General features: G+C 50.1%; 1 protein-coding gene and 1 long non-coding RNA gene across 3 annotated transcripts; both read right to left on the bottom strand.

Annotated features, from left to right (window-relative positions):
- Positions 1-2,667: 2,667 nt before the first annotated feature.
- On the bottom strand, positions 2,668-4,381 carry LOC310920419. The gene is made up of 2 exons (XR_014591993.1): positions 4,270-4,381; positions 2,668-4,215 (listed from the first exon to the last, which is right to left on the bottom strand). It is a non-coding gene; the product is annotated as an uncharacterized lncRNA (long non-coding RNA).
- Positions 4,382-5,321: 940 nt separating this feature from the next.
- Positions 5,322-19,617, bottom strand: SLC25A37 (solute carrier family 25 member 37). 2 transcript variants are annotated; one of them, XR_014591990.1, is made up of 5 exons: positions 19,335-19,617; positions 9,488-9,716; positions 7,429-7,485; positions 5,536-6,434; positions 5,392-5,481 (listed from the first exon to the last, which is right to left on the bottom strand). XR_014591990.1 is itself a non-coding variant. In XM_083880383.1 (4 exons), exons 1-4 carry the CDS (start codon positions 19,548-19,550, stop codon positions 5,914-5,916), a joined length of 1,023 nt encoding a protein of 340 aa, XP_083736509.1. In that variant the 5' UTR covers positions 19,551-19,617; the 3' UTR covers positions 5,322-5,913. The 2 variants fall into 2 exon arrangements, 1 of the variants encoding a protein (XP_083736509.1); XM_083880383.1 differs by having other exon boundaries at positions 5,322-6,434.
- Between the last annotated feature and the right edge of the window lie 854 nt (positions 19,618-20,471).

The raw sequence follows: 20,471 nt of genomic DNA, 5'->3' as shown, positions 1-20,471 counted from the left end.
CCTCCTCCCAGGAGAATTTTCCTCCTCCCAAAATAGATTTTCCTCCTCTCAGAATGGATTTTTCCCCTTTCAGGAGGATTTTCCTTTTCCCAGGATGGATTTCTTCCTCCCTGGAGAATTTTATTCTTCCCAGGATGGATTTTCCCCCTCCCAGGATGGATTTTTCTCCTCCCATGAGAATTTTCTGTCTCCCAAAATGAGTTTTCCTCCTCCCAGGAGAATTTTCCTCCTCCCAGAAGAATTTTCCTCATCCTTGAATGGATTTTCCTCCTCCCAGAATTTTCCCCCTCCCAAAATGGATTTTCCTTTTCCCAGAATAGATTTTCCCCCTCTCAGGATGGATTTTTCTTCTCCCACAATGGATTTTCCCCCTCCCAGGAGAATTTTTCTCCTCCCAAAATGGATTTTCTTCCCCCTAGAACAGATTTTCCTTCTCTCTGAATGGATTTTCCTCCTCCCAGGAAATTTTTTCCCCTCCCAGGATGGGTTTTCTTCTTCCCATGACAAACTTTCCTTTTCCCAGGACAATTTTCCTCCTCCCAGGACAATTTTCCTCCTCCCAAAATAGATTTTCCTCCTCTCAGAATGGATTTTCCCCCTCCCAGGAGAATTTTCCCCCTCCCAGAATTTTTCTCCTCCCAAAATGGATTTTCCCCCTCCCAGGAGAATTTTCCTCATCCTTGAATGGATTTTCCTCCTCCCAGAATTTTCCTCCTCCCAAAATGGATTTTCCTTTTCCCAGAACAGATTTTCCTTCTCTCTGAATGGATTTTTCCTCCTCCCATGATGGGTTTTCTTCCTCCCAAAATGAATTTTCCTCCTCCCAGGAGAATTTTCTTCCTCCCAAAATGGATTTTCCTCCTTCCAGGAGAATTTTCCCTCTCCCAGGATGGATTTTCCTCGTCCCAGAATAGATTTCCCCCCTCCCAAAATGGATTTTCCTTCTCCCAGGATGGATTTTCCTCCCCCTAAAACAGATTTTCCTCCTCCCAGGAGAATTTTTCTCCTCCCAGGATGGATTTCCCCCTCCCAAAATGAATTTTCCTTTTCCCAAAATAGATTTTTCCCCCTCCCAGGATGATTTTTCCCCCTGGAATTCTCAGGCCCCACCCCAAGGTCCCCCCAGGGCTGAGCCAACCCCTCCCTCCCCAAAGGAAAAAAAAACCACCAAACTCCAAAAAAAAAAAACCAACAAAAAAATTAATTCCAGATATTTTTTATTTCCTCCAACTGGAGCAGCATTTCCCACATGGGAAACAGGGAAGAAAACATTTTATTTTTCCTTTTTTTTTAAATTCTTTTTATTTTCTTCTTTTTTTTAATTATTTTTAATTTTATTTTCTTTTTTTAAAATTCTTTTTAATTTTATTTTCTTTTTTAAAATTCTTTTTAATTTTATTTTCTTTTTTTTAAATTCTTTTTAATTTTATTCGATTTTTTGCCAAGGCAAAAAAAAAAAAAAAAAAAAATCCAAATAATAAAAAAGGGATTAAGAATTGGAAAAGTTTTCTTTGTTCTCCCTTGAAGAACTTTGTGCGTTTGTGGCGGAAAAAGCAGCAGAAATGGGGCTAAAAATCAAAGATTTGGGGTCAGAAATGGGATTAAACCAAGAATTTGGGGCCAGAAATGGGGTTAAATCAAGGATTCGGGGTCAGAAATGGGATTAAATCAAGGATTTGGGGTGAGAAATGGGGTAAAATCAAGGATTTGGGGTCACAGACCAGATAAAATTAAGGAATTTGGACAGAAATTGGATTAAATCAAGGATTTGGGGTCAGAAATGGGATTAAAATCAAGAATTTGGGGTGAGAAATGGGATTAAATCAAGGATTTGGGGTCAGAAATGGGGCTAAAATTAAGGATTTTGGTCAGAAATGGGATTAAAATCAAGGATTTTGGCCAGAAATGAGGTTAAAATCAAGAATTTGGGGTCAGAGACCAGATAAAATCGAAGATTTGGGGTCAGAAATGGGATTAAATGAAGGATTTGGGGTCAGAATTGCAGCACAACCCCCCAGGGCAAACCTGGGAAGGATTTTTGGGATTTGGGGATTTGGGATTTTCCCTGCAGATCCAGCAGCAGCAGGTGGGGATTTGGGAATTTGGGATTTGGGAATTTGGGAAATTGGGAAATTGGGAAATTGGGGATTTGGGAAATTGGGAAATTGGGAAATTGGGGATTTGGGAAATTGGGAAATTGGGGATTTGGGGAATTTGGGAAACTGGGAATTTGGGGATTTGGGAAATTGGGAATTTGGGAAATTGGGAATTTGGGGATTTGGGAAATTGGGAATTTGGGAAATTGGGGATTTGGGATGTTCCAGCTGCAGGTGAAACCCCTGGAGGGGAGAGAGCTGGGCTGGGGCTGTGGGATCCAGGGGGTTTTCCTTTTCCCATAAAGGATTTTCCTTTTCCCAAAAAGGATTTTCATTTTCCCAGAATGAATTTTTATTTTCCCATAAAGGATTTTCCTCCTCTCAGGATGAATTTTTCCTTTTCCCATAATGGATTTTCGTTTTTTCCATAAACAATTTTCTTTTTCTCGTAAAGGATTTTTCTACTCTCAAAATGAGTTTTCCTTTTCCCATAATGGATTTTTATTTTCCCAGAATGGATTTTCCTCCTCTCAGAATGAATTTTTTATTTTCCCATAAAGGATTTCTTTCCTCCCATAAAGGATTTTCCTTTTCCCAGAGGGATTTCCATCCTCCCAGAATAAATTTTTGTTTTCCCATAAAGGATTTTCTTCCTCCCAGAATGAATTTTTATTTTCCCAGAATAGATTTTCCTCCTCTCAGAATGAATTTTTGGTTTCCCATAAAGGATTTTCCTTTTCCCATAAAGGATTTCTCTCCTCTCAGGAGAGAATTTTCACATCCAGGATCCCAAAAATCCCTCCTGGGCTCCTGCTCTTCCAAGGGAGGGGGAAAAAGATGGAATTTGGGGTGGAATTTATCCCTGGATTCAAATGGGAAATGGACCCTGGAACTGGAATTTTCACATCCAGGATCCCAAAAAACCAAACTCAGAGGAGGAGGAGCTTCCCCAGGTTGATTTTTTCCTCTCCAGGTTGAGATTTTCCCTCTCCAGGTCGGAATTTTTCCTGTTCAGGACAGGATTTCCCTCTCCAGGTCAGGATTTTCTCTCTAAACTGGGATTTTCTCTCTCCAGGTTGGGATTTTTCTCTCTCCAGGTCAGGATTTTCTCTCTAAACTTGGATTTTTCCCACTCAGGTGGGATTTTTGTCCCTCCTGGCCAGGGATGAGCAGCAGTTTCTCCCCAATCCCGGCCTGGGAGGTGCCTTTGGATCTGCACTGGGATTTTCCCAGAAAATTTTGGTTTTTTCCAAGGATTTGGGGCTGTTTTGGAGCTGCCAGGGACTCTGTAAACTGCAAAACTCCCTTTTCTGGGAGCTGGGAATCCTGGAATGGGATCAGGGGCTCCAGGGAGGAAAAAAAATATAAAAAAGTACCTTTAGCAAGTTTTAAACTGCAAAATAATCTTGGGTTAAAAATCCACGTTTTCCAGAGTGAAGGAAAAAAATAAATGGAATTGATTTTTTCCCCCTTTTCTCCCCCATAAAGGGATTTTTGGGATAATTTTTCCCAAGGTTTTTCCCATTTCTTGTCCCCTCAAGTACCTTGAGACCCAGAGGAGGAGCCAGGCCACCACCTGGATTTCATTAATTGGGGAATTAAAGCCAATCTGGCCATAAAATCGATGATTTTTTGGGTCTCCCTTACACAGGAGGAAAGACCTGAGCCCTTTTTTTAAACAGCTTTTGCAGCCAGCTGTAAAAAAAGCATTTTTAAAAAACCCACACCCAACTGCCTACATAGAAAAATAAAGGATAAACATTATCCAGCTATTTTATATTTATATAAAAATTAATTTCTGTGCCAGGACTTTCATTTTTTTTGTTTCTTTGCTGTTAAAAAAAAAAAATAAAACCAAAATACACACCCCCCCCAAAAAAAAAAACAACCCCAAGTTTAGGTTGAATAAACCTAAACCTTCAATAAGGAGTAAACTTCAGCTTTTTATCTTATTTCCCAGAAAAAAAAAAAAAGGAGCAGTTTGCAATGTCGCTGCTGCAAAAATAAAGTTATTAAATATATCTATATATATATATATTAATATAAAAGTCTGTATAAACTATTTTTTTTTTTTCTTGTTGTTGGTGTTTAAGGAAGGGAAGGGAGCACCATGGGGGTCCTGGGGACAACAGGAATTCCATGGGGACAAAGTGACCAGGAATTCCTTGGGGACAATGAGTGACCAGGAATTCCTTGGGGACAAAGTGACCAGGAATTCCTTGGGGATAATGAGTGACCAGGAATTCCTTGGGGACAATGAGTGACCAGGAATTCCTGGGGGACAATGAGTGACCAGGAATTCCATGGGGACAAAGTGACCAGGAATTCCTTGGGGACAAAGTGACCAGGAATTCCTTGGGGACAATGAGTGACCAGGAATTCCTTGGGGACAAAGTGACCAGGAATTCCTGGGGGACAATGAGTGACCAGGAATTCCATGGGGACAAAGTGACCAGGAATTCCTTGGGGACAAAGTGACCAGGAATTCCTTGGGGACACTCAGTGACCAGGAATTCCATGGGGACAATGAGTGACCAGGAATTCCTTGGGGACAATGAGTGACCAGGAATTCCTTGGGGACAATGAGTGACCAGGAATTCCAGGGGACAAAGTGACCAGGAATTCCATGGGGACAATGAGTGACCAGGAATTCAATGGGACACTGAGTGATCAGGAATTCCTTGGGGACAATGAGTGACCAGGAATTCCTTGGGGACACACAGTGACCAGAAATCCCAGGGCTCAGAGGGACCAGGAATTCCTGAGGAGCACCATGGAAATCCTCGGGGATACTGAGTGACCAGGAATTCCTTGGGGACACTCAGTGACAGGGAATCCCTGGAGAGCACCAGGGAATCCTTGGGGACACTCAATGACTGGGAATTCCTGGGGATTCTGAGTGACCAGAGTGACACAGAGTGACCAGAAATCCCTGAGGGCACTGAGTGACCAGGAATCCTTTGGGGACATTCAGCAACCGGGAATTCCAGGGCTCAGAGTGATCAGGAATCCCTTGGGGACGCTGAGTGACTGGGAATCCCCAAAACCCTTGGAGACATTCAGTGACCAGGAATCCCATGGGAACACTCAGTGCCCAAGAACCATGGGAAGCCCTGGGGACACTGAGTGACCAAGAATCCCATGTGGACCACCATGGGAATACCTGAGAGCACTGAGTGACCAGGAATCCCAGGGCTCAGAGTGACCAGGAATCCCTGGAGAGCACCATGGGAATCCCTGGGGACACTCAATGACCATGAATTCCATGGGGACACTCCATGACCAGAAATCCCTGGGGACACTCAATTACCAGGAACTCCATGTGGGGGCACACAACGACCAGAGATCTCTGAGGACACTCAATGACCAGGAACCCCTGAGGACACTCAATGACCAGAGATCTCTGGGGACACTCGATGACGATGAATTCTATGGGGACAATCAATGACCAGAAATCTCTGAGGACACTCAATGACCAGGAATTCCATGGGGACACTCAATGACCAGAAATCTCTGAGGACAATCAATGACCAGGAACTCCATGTGGGGGCACACAACGACCAGAAATCCCTGGGGTCACTCAATGACCAGGAATTCCATGGGGACACTCAATGACCAGAAATCTCTGAGGACACTCAATGACCAAGAATTCCCTGAGGACACTCAATGACCAGAAATCCCTGGGGACACTCAATGACCAGGAATTCCATGGGGACACTCAGTGACCAGGAACCCCTGAGGACACTCAGTGACCAGTAACCCCCAGGCAGGGAGACGTGGAGCCACAAATCCACCAGGGCCATCCCCACCCCTCTCCTCATGACGAGGGTCTCTTCTCCAGCGTGTGCTTGGTGAGGAAATACTTGAAGAACTCATAGACCGACCAGGCGATGGCCGTGGAGGGCATCTGATAAATCACCCGAGCTTGGACTCCTTTAAAAAATCCAGGCAGCCCTCCCAGCTGATAAACAGTGCTGAAAGCATTGACCATGCCCGACAGGTGGCCCCTGATGTTGAGGGAGCTCAGGGCCGTGTTCTCCTGAGTGTTGAGCAGAGTCTTGACCACGTCCAGCGGCGTGGTGGCCGCGGCGGCCACGGCTCCGGCCACGGCTCCGGCCACGATGTGCGAGCCGGGGTTGTAGAGGCGCTGGGGGTTGAGGTGCTCCTGCAGCAGCTCGTAGGTGATGAAGTGGATGGCCTGGAAGGGCACGTTCATGGTCAGCTGCGTGGTGTAGCTGCGGTAGAAGGCCCCCAAGCCCTCGGTCCTGTGCACCGTCCGCACGCAGCCCAGCACCGACGAGTACGGGGAGTTGAACATCTGCAGGCGCTGCTTCACCACTGCCGGGGACAGCCGGGGACAGGGGGGACCGTTTATCAGTGTGTGGGGTCTGGTGGGGTGGTACAGACCCCAGACTGACCCCAGGGCCAGGGGACAGCCAGGGACAGGGGGGGACCGTTTATCAGTGTGGGGGGTCTGGTGGGGTGGTACAAACCCCAGACTGACCCCAGGGACAGGGTGGGTAAACAGCTCAGTGTGGGGTCTGGTGTGGTGGTACAGACCCCAGAGTGACCCCCAGGGCCAGGGGACAGCGGGGGACACGGCTCAGTGTAGGGTCACACAGCCAGGGGACAGCCGGGGACAGGGAGGGGACATGGCTCAGTCTGGGGGGTCTGGTGTGGTGGTACAGACCCCAGAGTGACCCCAGGGACAGGGGACAGCCGGGGACAGGAGGGGACACGGCTCAGTGTGTGGGGTCTGGTGTGTGGCACAAACCCCAGACTGACCCCAGGGCCAGGGGACAGGGAGGGGACACGGCTCAGTGTGCGGGGTCTGGCATGGTGGCACAGCCCCAGGGCAGGTGTGGGGACAGTGCTCAGTGTGAGGTCTGGCGTGGTGGCACAGCCCCCAGAGTGACCCCAGGGCCAGGACAGTGTGGGGTCTGGCATGATGACAGAGCCCCCAGAGTGACCCCAGGACCAGGACAGGTGTGAGGAAACCACAACCACTGCCCCAAGGAGCAGCAGAGTGGTCACAATAAACAGGACACCAGGCAAGGGGACACCAGTAAGGGGACACCACCAAGGGGACACCAGCCAAGGGGGACACCTCCCCTGGGAAGTCACAAGTCCCCACAAAGATCAGGGATAAACCCCCTGGCTGCTCTCCCTCTCCCCAAGGGACAATGAGACAATGAGGGTTTGGTGGGTTTGGAGGTCCCTGAGCTGGGGACAGCCCTGGATTTGGATCCCTGTCCTTCCCAAGGGAGCAGAGCAGGAGGGGTTTATTATCCTGGATGGATGTGGGCAGGGCAGGGAAGGATCCCAGGATTACCTTCGGCAGGATTCATCACGGCGTCGTGGAGCAGCGTGGCCACGCTCCCGGCAATGCCTGAAAGGCAAGGGCAGCCCTGAGAGAGCAGCACACGGATCTGCAGGCTGGGCTGGGCTGGGCTGACACACGGGGATCCACACAGAGGATCCTCACTGGGGATCAATAATCCACCCAGGGGATCCATAATCCACCCAGTGGGATCCCATAGGGGATCCATAATCCAGGCAGGGGGGTCCAAGGAGATCCATAATACACCCAGGAGGATCCCATCCATGGGGATCCACTCAGGAGGACCCACCCAGGGGGATTCACCCAGGAGGACCCACAATCCACCCAGGGGGATCCATCCAGGGGGATCCACAATCCACCCAGGGGGATCCCATCCAGAGGGATCCATGATCCACCCATGGGGGTCCATAATCCACACACAGGGATCCATAATCCACCCAGGGGGAATCCATAATCCACCCAGGGGAATCCCACCCAGGGGGATCCCATCATCCACCCAGGGGAATCCATGATCCATCTGAGGGATCCACCCAGGGAAATCCATAATCCACCCAGGAGGATCCCATCCAGGGAGGGCTTCATCCATGGGGAATAAATCTATAGGGGATTCCATCCATGGACGATCCATCCATGTGAGAATCCATGCAGAGGGGGCTTCATCCATGGGGAATCCATCAATGGGGGAATCCCATCCATAGGGGGCTCCATCCATAAGGGAATCCCATCCATGGGGGAGTCCATCAATGGGGAATCCCATCCATTGGGGGACCCCATCCATAGGGGGACTCCATCTATAGGGGAATCTATCCATACTGGACCCCATCCATAGGAGAACTCCATCCATGGGGGAATCCCATCCATTGAGGGACTTCATCCATAGGGGAACTCCATCCATGAGGGAATCCATCCATGCTGGATCCCATCCATAGGAGAACTCCATCCATGGGGATCCCATCCACAGGAGATTCCCCTCCACACTGAGCCAACACCCAACTCCCACCCCAAACCCCCCCAGGGCACTAAACCCACCTTGAGAGATCACCCCAAATCCTCTCCCAGCCCCAATTCCCAATTCCCAATCCCCAAACCTCTCCCCAGACGTGGCCGGCGCCGCGGGGAGCCGTGAGCAATGTTTGCCCTGCCCGGGGCACGGCCACAAATGAGGGATTGTCATCCCTTTGCTCAGTGCCAAACCCGGCCAGCCCTGACCCATCCCGGGCTCAGCCTCCCCAGACACTCCTTTTCCCTTTGATGTTGGTTCCCAAATTCCCAAATAATTCCCTCCTGCCCCAGTGGCTTTTTGGTCATTTCTCACCGAGCGGCGGTTCTGCTTTTCCTGCTGGCACCAGGGGCCTGTAGGTGCTTGAAAGGCAAAGCTCAGGAATGTGTTCCCAGCAAAAAACAGCAGGGAGAAGGGGGAAAATCCCTTTGCTGAGTGCTGGGAGCCTGTGGCGGGTTCCTGCCAGCACATCCCAGAAAAAACATGGGAATCTCCAGCATAAAGCCTTTGGTGAAGGCCTGGGTGCTTAATCCCAGGGTTTAAAAGTGGAATATTTCTGTTAAAAATTAAATTTCGAGAAAAATCCCTTTGGTAAAGCCCTGGCTGCTCAATCCCAGGGTTTCAAAGTGAAATATTCCTGTTAAAAATTAAATCTCTTTGGTGAAGCCCTGGCTGCTCAATCCCAGGGATTCTGCTGCTATTTCAGGGTTTAAAAGTGAATTATTCTTGCTAAAAATTAAAGGATGGAGAGCACTCCACACTCCTGAACTCAAACCTGCAGAGGCTGAGGTGATGCCATCAATATAAAATCCCACCTTTAAGGTGCCACCTTCAAAGGTGGGACTTGACCCTGAAGATCTTTCCCAACTTTAAGGACTCCATGGTAATACATGAATAAATGAAACACCTCAACACCTTCTGCCCACTAAATTGATGATAATTTGATATTAAATAAGAATTTAGACTGGGAGAGGCGTCAGGTTGAGCGAGAAGGGGGGGAAACCCAGGTTAATAATTTTAAAATTATTATTTAAAAAAAAAAAAAAATACCATTGGCCAAGTGGCTGTTTCCTCCCTGCTGGAAAACATCACTGAGAGACTTTTTCATTTTCTCGTAGCAGGCGAAGTACAGGGCGTGGGCAGGGCCGGCCCCCAGCACGGTGACATTGATCCCTCGCAGGGGCCTCCAGAGCCCCTCGGTGAGCACCATCCTCCTCAGGGCCTCGTACACACCCCGGTACTGGGCCTTGGGGTCGGGCTGCAGGCTCTGCATCCGCGTCTGCAACAGAGCACAGACCGTGGTTACACCTCAGACACACCTGAGGAGACTAATCCCAGAGCTCAGTAAAATCCTGAGGTCGTTGAGGGCTCAATTCAGCCCCTGAGTTATTCTGAGTTTTTTAAGTTTATCTTGTTCATGCTCCTGCTGTGACACCCAGGCTGCTGCAGGAGGGAAATGCTTTATTTTATCCATGGAAAGCCCAAAGATGAGGCTTTGGGCTCAGGCTCTGCATCCGTGTCTGCAACAGAGCACAGACCGTGGTTACACCTCAGACACACCTGAGGAGACTAATCCCAGAGCTCAGTAAAATCCTGAGGTTATTGAGGGCTCAATTCAGCCCCTGAGTTATTCTGAGTTTTTTAAGTTTATCTTGTTCATGCTCCTGCTGTGACACCCAGGCTGCTGCTGGAGGGAAATGCTTTATTTTATCCATGGAAAGCCCAAAGGTGAGGCTGGTGCTGGAGGGAAATCGCTCCTGCACTGGGCTTTGGGGTCGGGCTCTGCATCCGTGTCTGCAACAGAGCACAGCCCCTGGTTACACCTCAGACACACCTGAGGAAATGAATCTCAGAGCTCAGTAAAATCCTGAGGTTGTTGAGGGCTCAATTCAGTCCTTGATTTATTCTGGGTTTTTTTAATTTATGTTGTTGGATGGAGTTCACACTCCCGCTGTGATACCCAGGCTGCTCCTGGAGAGAAATGTGAATTCTGCTTTATTTTATCCATGGAAAGCCCAAGGATGAGGCTTTGGGCTCAGGCTCTGCATCCGTGTCTGCAACAGAGCACAGCCCCTGGTTACACCTCAGACACACCTAAAAAAATTTTAAAAAAATAATCCCAGGGTTCAGTGCAATCCTGAGGTGGTTGAGGGCTCAATTCAGCCCCTGAGTTATTCTGGGTTTTTTTAATTTATGTTGTTGGATGGAGTTCACACTCCCGCTGTGATACCCAGTCTGCTCCTGGAGAGAAATGTGAATTCTGCTTTATTTTATCCATGGAAAGCCCAAAGATGAAGCTTTGGGGTCAGGCTCTGCATCCGTGTCTGCAACAGAGCACAGACCATGGTTACACCTCAGAGAACTAATCCTGGAGCTCAGCACAGTCCTGAGATCATCATTGAGGGGTTGGTTCAGCCCCTGAGTTATTCTGGGTTTTTTAAATTTATCTTGTTCATGCTCCTGCTGTGATACCCAGGCTGCTCCTGGAGGGAAATGTGAATTTTGCTCTATTTTATCCATGGAAAGTCCAAGAATGAAACTGTTCCTGAAGGGAAATGTGACCTCTCCTTTATTTTATCCAAGGAAAGCAACCTCTGCTTTATTTTATCCATGGAAAGCCCAAGGAATGAGGCTGCTCCTGAAGGGAAATGTGACCTCTCCTTTATTTTATCCATGGAAATGTGACCTCTCCTTTATTTTATCCAAGGAAAGCAACCTCTGCTTTATTTTATCCATGGGAAGCCCAAGGAATGAGGCTGCTGGGTGAAGAAGTCCAGGGAAGGTTGTAATTAATTTTCAACACCCCGACTCTGCCCCAGCTCGTCTCTCCTGCAGCTCAGGACAGTTCCCAAAGGAAAAGTGGGAACAAATTCCCAGAAGGGAATTCCCAGTTTATCCCTGGGAGCAGCAGGTGATAATTTATATGCAGGATCAATGTGCAAACCAAGGATTTCCATCCAGTTTTTCCCAATTTCACCCCAATGTGATGGAACAGAACCTCCTGTACCTGTCAGGACCTCAAGAAAAATCAATTTACAGAGGCCCTGCTGCTCCAGCTTGGCAGCTTTCCATGGAAAAGGGCAGTGAGATGGGTATGAGAGTGGATAAATGGAATTTCTTCTTTATTTGGTGCTCTGAAAGGGTTCAAAACTCACCCCACGGCCCAGAGGAGCCCAGAGAGGCTGCAGTTTGCATCAGCCACCCATCGCCTGTGGGTAAAACTGGACTGGCAGCCCGAGGAGGAGATAAAACCAGGGCTAACTGCCCAAGGAGCAGATAAAACCAGGATTAACTGCCCAAGGAGCAGATAAAACCAGGGCTAACTGCCCAAGGAGTAACCAAAACCTGGGTAAAACAGGATTAACAGGCCAAGGAATAACCAAAACCTGGGTAAAACAGGATAAACAACCCAAGGAATAACCAAAACCTGGGTAAAACAGGATAAACAACCCAAGGAATAACCAAAACCTGGGTAAAACAGGATTAACAGGCCAAGGTACAGATAAAACCAGGATTAACAACCCAAAGAATGACCAAAACCTGGGTAAAACAGGATTAACAACCCAAGAATAACCAAAAGCAGGATTTAACAGGATTAACAGGCCAAGGAGGAGATAAAACCAAGATTAACAGCCCAAGGAATAACCAAAACCTGGGTAAAATAGGATTAACAGCCCAAGGAGCAGATAAAACCAGGACTAGTAGCCTAAGGAGGAGATAAAACCAGCCCAAGGAATAACCAAAACCTGGATTTAACAGCATGAACTGCCCAAAGAATAACAAATACCAGGATTTAGGAGGACAAAGTGCTCAAAGAATAACAAAAATCAGAATTTAGGAGGACAAAGTGCCCAAGAAATAACTGAAATCAGGATTTAACACCATGACCTGCCCAAGGAATAACCAAACCCAGGATTTAACAGCACAAATTGCCCAAGGAATAACAAAAATCAGGATTTAAAAGGACAAACTGCCCAAGGAATAACAAAAATCAGGATTTAAAAGGACAAACTGCCCAAGGAATAACCAAAACCTGGATTTAAAAGGACAAACTGCCCAAGGAATAACCAAAATCAAGATTTAGGATGACAAACTGCCCAAGCAATAACCAAAACCTGGATTTAAAAGGACAAACTGCCCAAGGAACAATCAAAACCTGGATTTAACAGCATGAACTGCCCAAGGAATAACCAAAACATGGATTTAAGAGGACAAGGAATAACCAAAACCTGGATTTAACAGCACAACGTGCCCAAAGAACAATCAGAATTTCGAAGGACAAGAAATAACCAAACCCAGAGCAGCCCTGCTCGAGGTGAGGGAGCTGAGCTTTATCAGGGGCTGAGGAGATGAATTTCCCCAGGCCGGGCCCTGCCCCAGCCCCTCTCACCTATCGGGGCCAGCAGCACCTCCTGCAGCCTCACCCTGATAAACAGCCCAGAAATTCCTCCTCCACCCCTGAAATTAATCCTCTTGCATAAGGGAGAAGAGCAGGGACAGCCACAGGCAGCTATGGGTTGTTCTGGTTGCAGGTTGGGTAGAAAAATAAAAAAAATAAAATAAAATTAAAATAAAATAAGAAGGAAAGGAAAGGAAAGGAAAGAAGGAAAGGAAAGGAAAGGAAAGGAAAGGAAAGGAAAGGAAAGGAAAGGAAAGGAAAGGAAAGGAAAGGAAAGGAAAGGAAAGGAAAGGAAAGGAAAGGAAAGGAAAGGAAAGGAAAGGAAAGGAAAGGAAAGGAAAGGAAAGGAAAGGAAAGGAAAGGAAAGGAAAGGAAAGGAAAGGAAAGGAAAGGAAAGGAAAGGAAAGGAAAGGAAAGGAAAGGAAAGGAAAGGAAAGGAAAGGAAAGGAAAGGAAAGGAAAGGAAAGGAAAGGAAAGGAAAGGAAAGGAAAGGAAAGGAAGAAGGAAAGGAAGAAGGAAAGGGAAGGAATTCCATTCCTGGCTGGGATGGAATTCCCAGATTTGCTGTGGCTGCCCCTGGATCCCTGGAATGTCCAAGGAGAGGTTGGAGCAGCCTGGGACAGTGGGAGGTGTCCCTGCCCATGGCAAAGGTGACACTGATGGGATTTCAGGTCCCTCCCAACCCAAACCATTCCAGGATTCTTTGATTTTGTTTTCCCATCCCTCTGTGGGGGCTGCAGGAACAGCCCTGGACACTGGGAATGTGCTGGGCAGGAGGGGCTGGAGGGACAGGACACAGGGAATGGATTCACACTGGGAAAGGGGAGATTGGGGTGGGATTTTGAGAAGGAATTTCTGGCTGGGATGGAATTCCCAGATTTGCTGTGGCTGCCCCTGGATCCCTGGAAATGCCCAAGGCCAGGCTGGAGCCACCTGAAAGTCCTGTGGTGGGACTGGATGGGCTTTGAGGTCCCTCCAACCCAAACCATTCCAGGTTTCGATGGGATTTTGAGAAGAAATATTGGGAGAGGGGCTGGGCTGGAATTCCCAGATTTGCTGTGGCTGCCCCTGGATCCCTGGAAATGTCCAAGGATCCCCCTGGGACAGTGGGAGGTGCCCCTGGGGGATTTAAGGTCTTTTCCCACCCCAAACCCCTCTGGGATTGCCATAACCCCGAGTTCAGGGGTTGTGCAAGTGCCCACAGCAAACAATTCCCAAATTAGGACATTTTCAGTTTCTCTTTGGGGAGGAAATGACTCGCTGGGACCCAGAGATTTCCCTCCCAGCAGGAGCTGCCCAGGTGCTCTGCAGAAAAACCCTGAGCTCCCTCAGCCTGGAGCTCTGAGCCAGGAAATCCCACTGAGGATCCAGAAATCCCACTGGAGACCCAGAAAATCCCACCGGGGAGCCAGAAAATCCCACCGGGGAGCCAGAAAATCCCACTGAGAGTCCAGAAAATCCCACTGAGAGTCCAGAAATCCCACCGGGGAGCCAGAAAATCCCACTGAGAGTCCAGAAATCCCACCGGGGAGCCAGAAAATCCCACTGAGAGTCCAGAAAATCCCACTGAGAGTCCAGAAAATCCCACCGGGGAGCCAGAAAATCCCACTGAGAGTCCAGAAATCCCACCGGGGAGCCAGAAAATCCCACCGGGGAGCCAGAAAATCCCACCGAGGAGCCAGAAAATCCCACCGGGGAGCCAGAAAATCCCACCGGGGAAAAGCTTTGCTCCTTTTTCTGTAGGAACGTGGGGATAAAGTTGGAAGAGCTGCTCTTAGGAGGTGAGTTTTTACTGGATTACACCAAAATAAAGCTTTTTAGGGATCAAAAAATCCCATTTTTGGGTCAGTTGTCACCTTTTCCCGGAACAGACAGGTGGAAGAGCAGCGAGTGCAAATCCCATGGAGGAAAAGCTCTACTCCTTTTCTATAGGAATTTGCTTCCTCTCCCACAATAAAGTGGAAGCTGCTCCTAGGAGCTGAGTTGTTACTAAATTACACCCACCAAAACATAATAAACCTTTTTAGGGATCAAAAAAATCCCATTTTTGGGTCAGTTGTCACCTTTCCCCCCAGCAGACAGGTGGAACAGCAGCGAGTGCAAATCCCAGAGAGGAAAAGCTTTGCTCCTTTTTCTATAGGAACAGAAAGTGTTCTCACAATAAAGTGGAAGAGCTGCTCTTAGGAACTGAGTTGTTACTGGATTACACCAAAATAAAGCTTTTTAGGGATCAGAAAATCCCATTTTTGGGTCAGTTGTCACCTTTTCCCGGAACAGACAGGTGGAAGAGCAACGAGTGCAAATCCCATGGAAGAAAAGCTCTGCTCCTTTTCTATAGGAATTTGCTCCCTCTCTCACAATAAAGTGGAAGCTGGTCTTAGGAACTGAGTTGTTACTGGATTACACCAAAATAAAGCTTTTTAGGGATCAAAAATCCCATTTTTGGGTCAGTTGTCACCTTTTCCCGGAACAGACAGGTGGAAGAGCAACGAGTGCAAATCCCATGGAAGAAAAGCTCTGCTCCTTTTCTATAGGAATTTGCTCCCTCTCTCACAATAAAGTGGAAGCTGGTCTTAGGAACTGAGTTGTTACTGGATTACACCAAAATAAAGCTTTTTTAGGGATCAAAAATCCCATTTTTGGGTCAAGTTATCACCTTTCCCCCCAGCAGACAGGTGGAACAGCCCGAGGCAGGAGCAGACCCCAGCCCAGAGCTCAGGATTTCCCTGCCCTGAGCACACACAGCACAGCCTTTCCCCCTCTCCCAGCCCTTCCAGGCTCTGGATAATCCCATCTGGGGTTTCTCCAGCCTTTCCCCCTCTCCCAGCCCTTCCAGGCTCTGGATAATCCCATCTGGGGTTTCTCCAGCATTTCCCCCTCTCCCAGCCCTTCCAGGCTCTGGATAATCCCATCTGGGGCTCCTCCACTCCAGCATTTCCCCCTCTCCCAGCCCTCCCAGGCTCTGGATAATCCCAACCTGGGGTTTCTCCAGCCTTTCCCCCTCTCCCAGCCCTTCCAGGCTCTGGATAATCCCATCTGGGGTTTCTCCAGCCTTTCCCCCTCTCCCAGCCTTTCCAGGCTCTGGATAATCCCATCTGGGGTTTCTCCAGCATTTCCCCCTCTCCCAGCCCTTCCAGGCTCTGGCCTGAGCTGGGATTATCAGCCCCGGCCCTGCAGCAGCCAGGGAAAGTCACACAACTCAGGGAATTCTTTATTTATTTTTTTTTTTTTTTCTTTCCTCTCTCCAAAGCACCTCCCACTCCGGGAAGCCAAGCCGGGCACCACTTTCATTTCTGGCCCGGAGGAAATGCCCTCTGGAGGGAACAGCTCCAGAATTCCGCAGGGACAACACCCACCCAGCCATGACTGGGCATAAAATGCCTCATTTGTTGGTGCCCGAGGCTCAAGGTGGGCATTAACCCCAAACTCAAAGTGAGACATCCTAAATCTACCAGCCAGGTGCAGCAGGGACTGATCCAGAGTGAAAATAGAACAAAAAAAAAAAAAATAAAAATAAAAACAGGGAATATTTCCTTATCACACTGGCAGGACCTGGAGAAAGCAAAACATTCCCTCTCCTCCTGCTCTTTCTGCTCTTTCAGGGAGTCCCTGCATGAAAAGGAGAAGGGATTGCAACATCTGGTGATTCATCCGAGGAGGGAGTTGGGCTTTTCCCAGCTTTGCTTTTTCTCTTCAAGGCCCCACAGCAGCAAAGTGGGAGAAAACATCCTTCAGGGATGGGAAACCTTTTCCTGAGTGTGTTTGAGCATCAGCAGCTCCAAAATCCAGCAGGAATCCCCTCCTCACACATCCTGAACCCCAAAAAGTCCATGTTTGTGCCACTCAGCCCATCCCAGAGTGGACACAGCAGCAGCTTTTCCCTCCTGAGGCTCCAGGAGGGGAATTTTGGGGAGTTTTTGATCAATCCCAGGCCAGGAGCAGCACCAGCACAGCACCTTTGGGTGGGCAAAGCTCCCCCAGGGCTGGGGATGGGGGTTTGGGGTGACACCTGGGGGATCTGCCCCATCCTGGGAGCCCCGAGCACCCCAACATCCCCTGGGTGTTTTCCCAAAACATTCCAAGGGCTCTTTGCCTGTTTGCATCCCAAAATTCCTTACACACTCCCCACCTTCCTCACACACCCCATTTATTGCAGATTTTCCTCCTTTACACCCCAACAACCCCTTGAATCGCCACTTTTCACCCCAAAAACTGCTCACACATTTCCCCTTTACACCCCAACAGCTCCTTGCACACCCTTTACCCCTCCCCTCTTTCTGCACCCCCAAACCTCTTGCACACCCCTTCTGTTCTGTCCCTTCCTTGCACTCCCAGCACTTCTCACACTCTGACAGCCCCTTGCACCCCAAAAAATCCTCACACCCCAGCACTTCTCACACTCTGACAGCCCCTTGCACACCTTTTACATTCCCCTCTTCTTGCAGCCCCAAAATCTCTAACACACCCCTTCTGTTCTGTCCCTTCCTTGCACTCCCAGCACTCCTTGCACTGTGACAACTCCTCTCACACTCCCCCCTTGCACCCCAAAAAAAAAAAACCTTATACCCCAGCACTTCTTGCACTCTGATAACTCCTCACACACCTGTTACACTCCCCTCTCCCTGCACCCCAATAATGCCCTGCACACCCCCCTTTTACACCCCAAAACCTCTTGCACACCCCTTCTGTTCTATCCCTTCCTCACACCCCCAGCACTTCTGACACTGTGACAACTCCTTGCACACTCCTCTCTCACACTCCTCCCTTGAGCCCCAAAAAAACCTCCCACTCCCAGCACTTCTTTGCATCCCCAAAACCTCTTACACACTCCTCTCTCCTGGCACCTCAAAGCTTCCTGCACTCCAATAACCTCTTGCACATCCCTTCTGTTCTCTCCCCTCCTTGCACCCCCAGCACTTCTCAGATTCCAACAACCCCTTGCACACTCCCCTCTCTCACTCCCCCCTTGCACCCCCAAAACCTCTTGCACACTCTTCCCTCTCCTGGCACCCCAATAACCCTTTGCACCCCAAAAACACCTTTCACACCTTCTGTTCTATCCCTTCCTTGCACCCCCAACACTTCTCACACTCCAACAACTCCTTGCACACTCTCCTGTCACACTCCCCCCTTACACCCCCAAAACCTCTTGCACACTCCTCCCTCCTTGCACCCCAATAAGGTTTTGCACTCCAAAAACACCTTGCACCCCAAAAACCTCCTCTACATCCCTTCTGTTCTCTCCCTTCCTTGCACCCCCAGAACTTCTTACACACCTCTCTCACACTCCTCCCTCCTGGCACCCCAGAACTTGCTGCACCCCAACAACCCCCTGCACACTCTCCTCTTGCACTCCAAAAACACCTTGCACCCCCAAAACCTCTTCCACATCCCTTCTGTTCTCTCTCCTCCTCGCAGTCCCAGCACTTCTCACACTCCAACAACCCCTGCACACTCCCCTTGCACACTCCCCTCTCACACCCCCAAAACCTCTTGCACACTCTTCTCTCTCCTGGCACCCCAATAACCCTTTGCACCCCAAAAACACCTTCCACACCCCTTCTGTTCTATCCCTTCCTTGCACCCCCATCACTTCTCACACTCCAACAACCCCTTGCACACTCTCCTGTCACATCCCCAAAATCTCTTGCACACTCCTCCCTCCTGGCACCCCAGAACTTCCTACACCTCAACACACTCTCCTCTTGCACCCCAAAAACACATTCCACACCCCTTCTGCTCACTCCCCTCCTCTCAGCCCCAGCACTTCTCACACTCCAACATCCCCTTGCACACTCCCCTCACACTCCCCCCTTGCACCCCCAAAGCCTCTTGCACACTGCTCCCTCCTGGCACCCCAGAACTTCCTACACCTCAACACACTCTCCTCTTACACTCCAAAAACACCTTGCACCCCAAAAACACCTTCCACACCCCTCCTGTTCTCCCCTCTCCTTGTACCCCCATCACTTCTCACACTCCAACAACCCCTTGCACACTCCTGTCACATCCCCAAAACCTCTTGCACACTCCTCTCTCCTGGCACCCCAGAACTTCCTACACCTCAACACACTCTCCTCTTGCACCCCAAAAACACATTCCACACCCCTTCTGCTCACTCCCCTCCTCTCAGCCCCAGCACTTCTCACACTCCAACATCCCCTTGCACACTCTCCTGTCACATCCCCAAAACCTCTTGCACACTGCTCCCTCCTGGCACCCCAGAACTTCCTACACCTCAACACACTCTCCTCTTGCACCCCAAAAACACCTTGCACCCCCAAAACCTCTTTCCACACCCTTTCTGTTTTCCCTGCTCTTTGCACCCCCAGCACTTCTCACCCCAATAACCCCTTGCACACTCCTATTTCACTCCTTACACCCCAAACCCCTGTGACCCTGCCGTCCCCTCACCTCCCCTCACCCCCCGGCCCTCCAGGCGCGCTCCTCCCTGTCCCCTCAGCATCCCCCGCCTGTCCCGGGCGGTTCCCCGCGCACCTTGACCGAGTCCACGGGGTACATGACGGTGTGCTCCATGATCCCGGCCACGGCCCCGGCCACCATGTGCGTGCCGAGCGTGGCGCCGCTGGGCAGGCTCTCGTACTCCTCGCCCTCCCTCAGCCCGGCAGTGCTGGTGCTGGTGGTGGTGGCGGGGGGCGGTCCGGGGCCCGGCGGGGCGGCGGCGTTGCCCCCCATGGCACAGCTCAGCTCCATCCGCCGTTACCGTGGGGACACACGGCCCGGGCCGGGGACACTGAGGGGAGCCCGCGCCGGGCTGGGCTGAGGGGGGCACTGGGACCGCGCGCCGACACCGCCGCCTTTAAAGCCGCGCTCGCCACGCCCACTCCCCCTGACATCAGCGGGCGGGAAAAATGATTGGCAGGGATGTGAATCAATAGGATGGGATAAACTTTCCGGCGGGGCGCTGTGATTGGGTGGAGCGGGTGGGTGGGCGGGACGTTGCGCTGAGGGGCGGCTGCTGCTTGTGGCGCTGCCGCTGAGGGGGGATTCGGTTGTGGGACCCCCGGCTGTCACTGGGAGCCACGGGCGGTGTCACAGCGGGCGGGCGGGCGGGCGGCAGCGCTTTGTGCCTGCCGGAGGGGGAAACGTGTGGGGAAAGCTGAGGGGAAGGAAGGGGAGATTTAGAAACTCCTGTGGTCGGAGGGGTTTCGATGGTGGCACGGCTGGGACTCCCGGGGTGTCGCCTCGGGGTGTCCTGTGCCGGCTCACGGCCCTCAGAGCTCGCACCGCCCCTTGGGCCACGGCCGGCACACTCATAAACGGACGGGCACCCTCATAAAAGAACGGGGATCCTTATAAAGGGACGGGAGACCCTCATTAAAGGAAAGGGATCCTGATAAAAGAACGGGGGACCCTCATTAAAGGAAAGGGATCCTTATAAAGGGACAGGGGACCCTCATTAAAGGAAAGGGACCTTCATAAAAGGACAGGGATCCTTATAAAGGGACGGGGAACCCTCATAAAAGAACGGGGGACCCTCATAAGAGGACGGGGGATCCTCATAAAAGGAAAAGGACCCTTATAAAAGGATGGGTACCCCTAAAAAGGGGCAGGGACCCCTATAAAAGGACGGGGACCCTCATTAAAGGAAAAAGACCCTCACAAAAGGATGGG

This window comes from Zosterops lateralis (assembly GCF_965231275.1).
Source record: "Zosterops lateralis genome assembly, chromosome: 30".
NCBI lineage: Eukaryota > Metazoa > Chordata > Aves > Passeriformes > Zosteropidae > Zosterops > Zosterops lateralis.
Note: the sequence above shows the minus strand (reverse complement) of the source record. Positions and strands in the feature narration are given on the sequence as shown.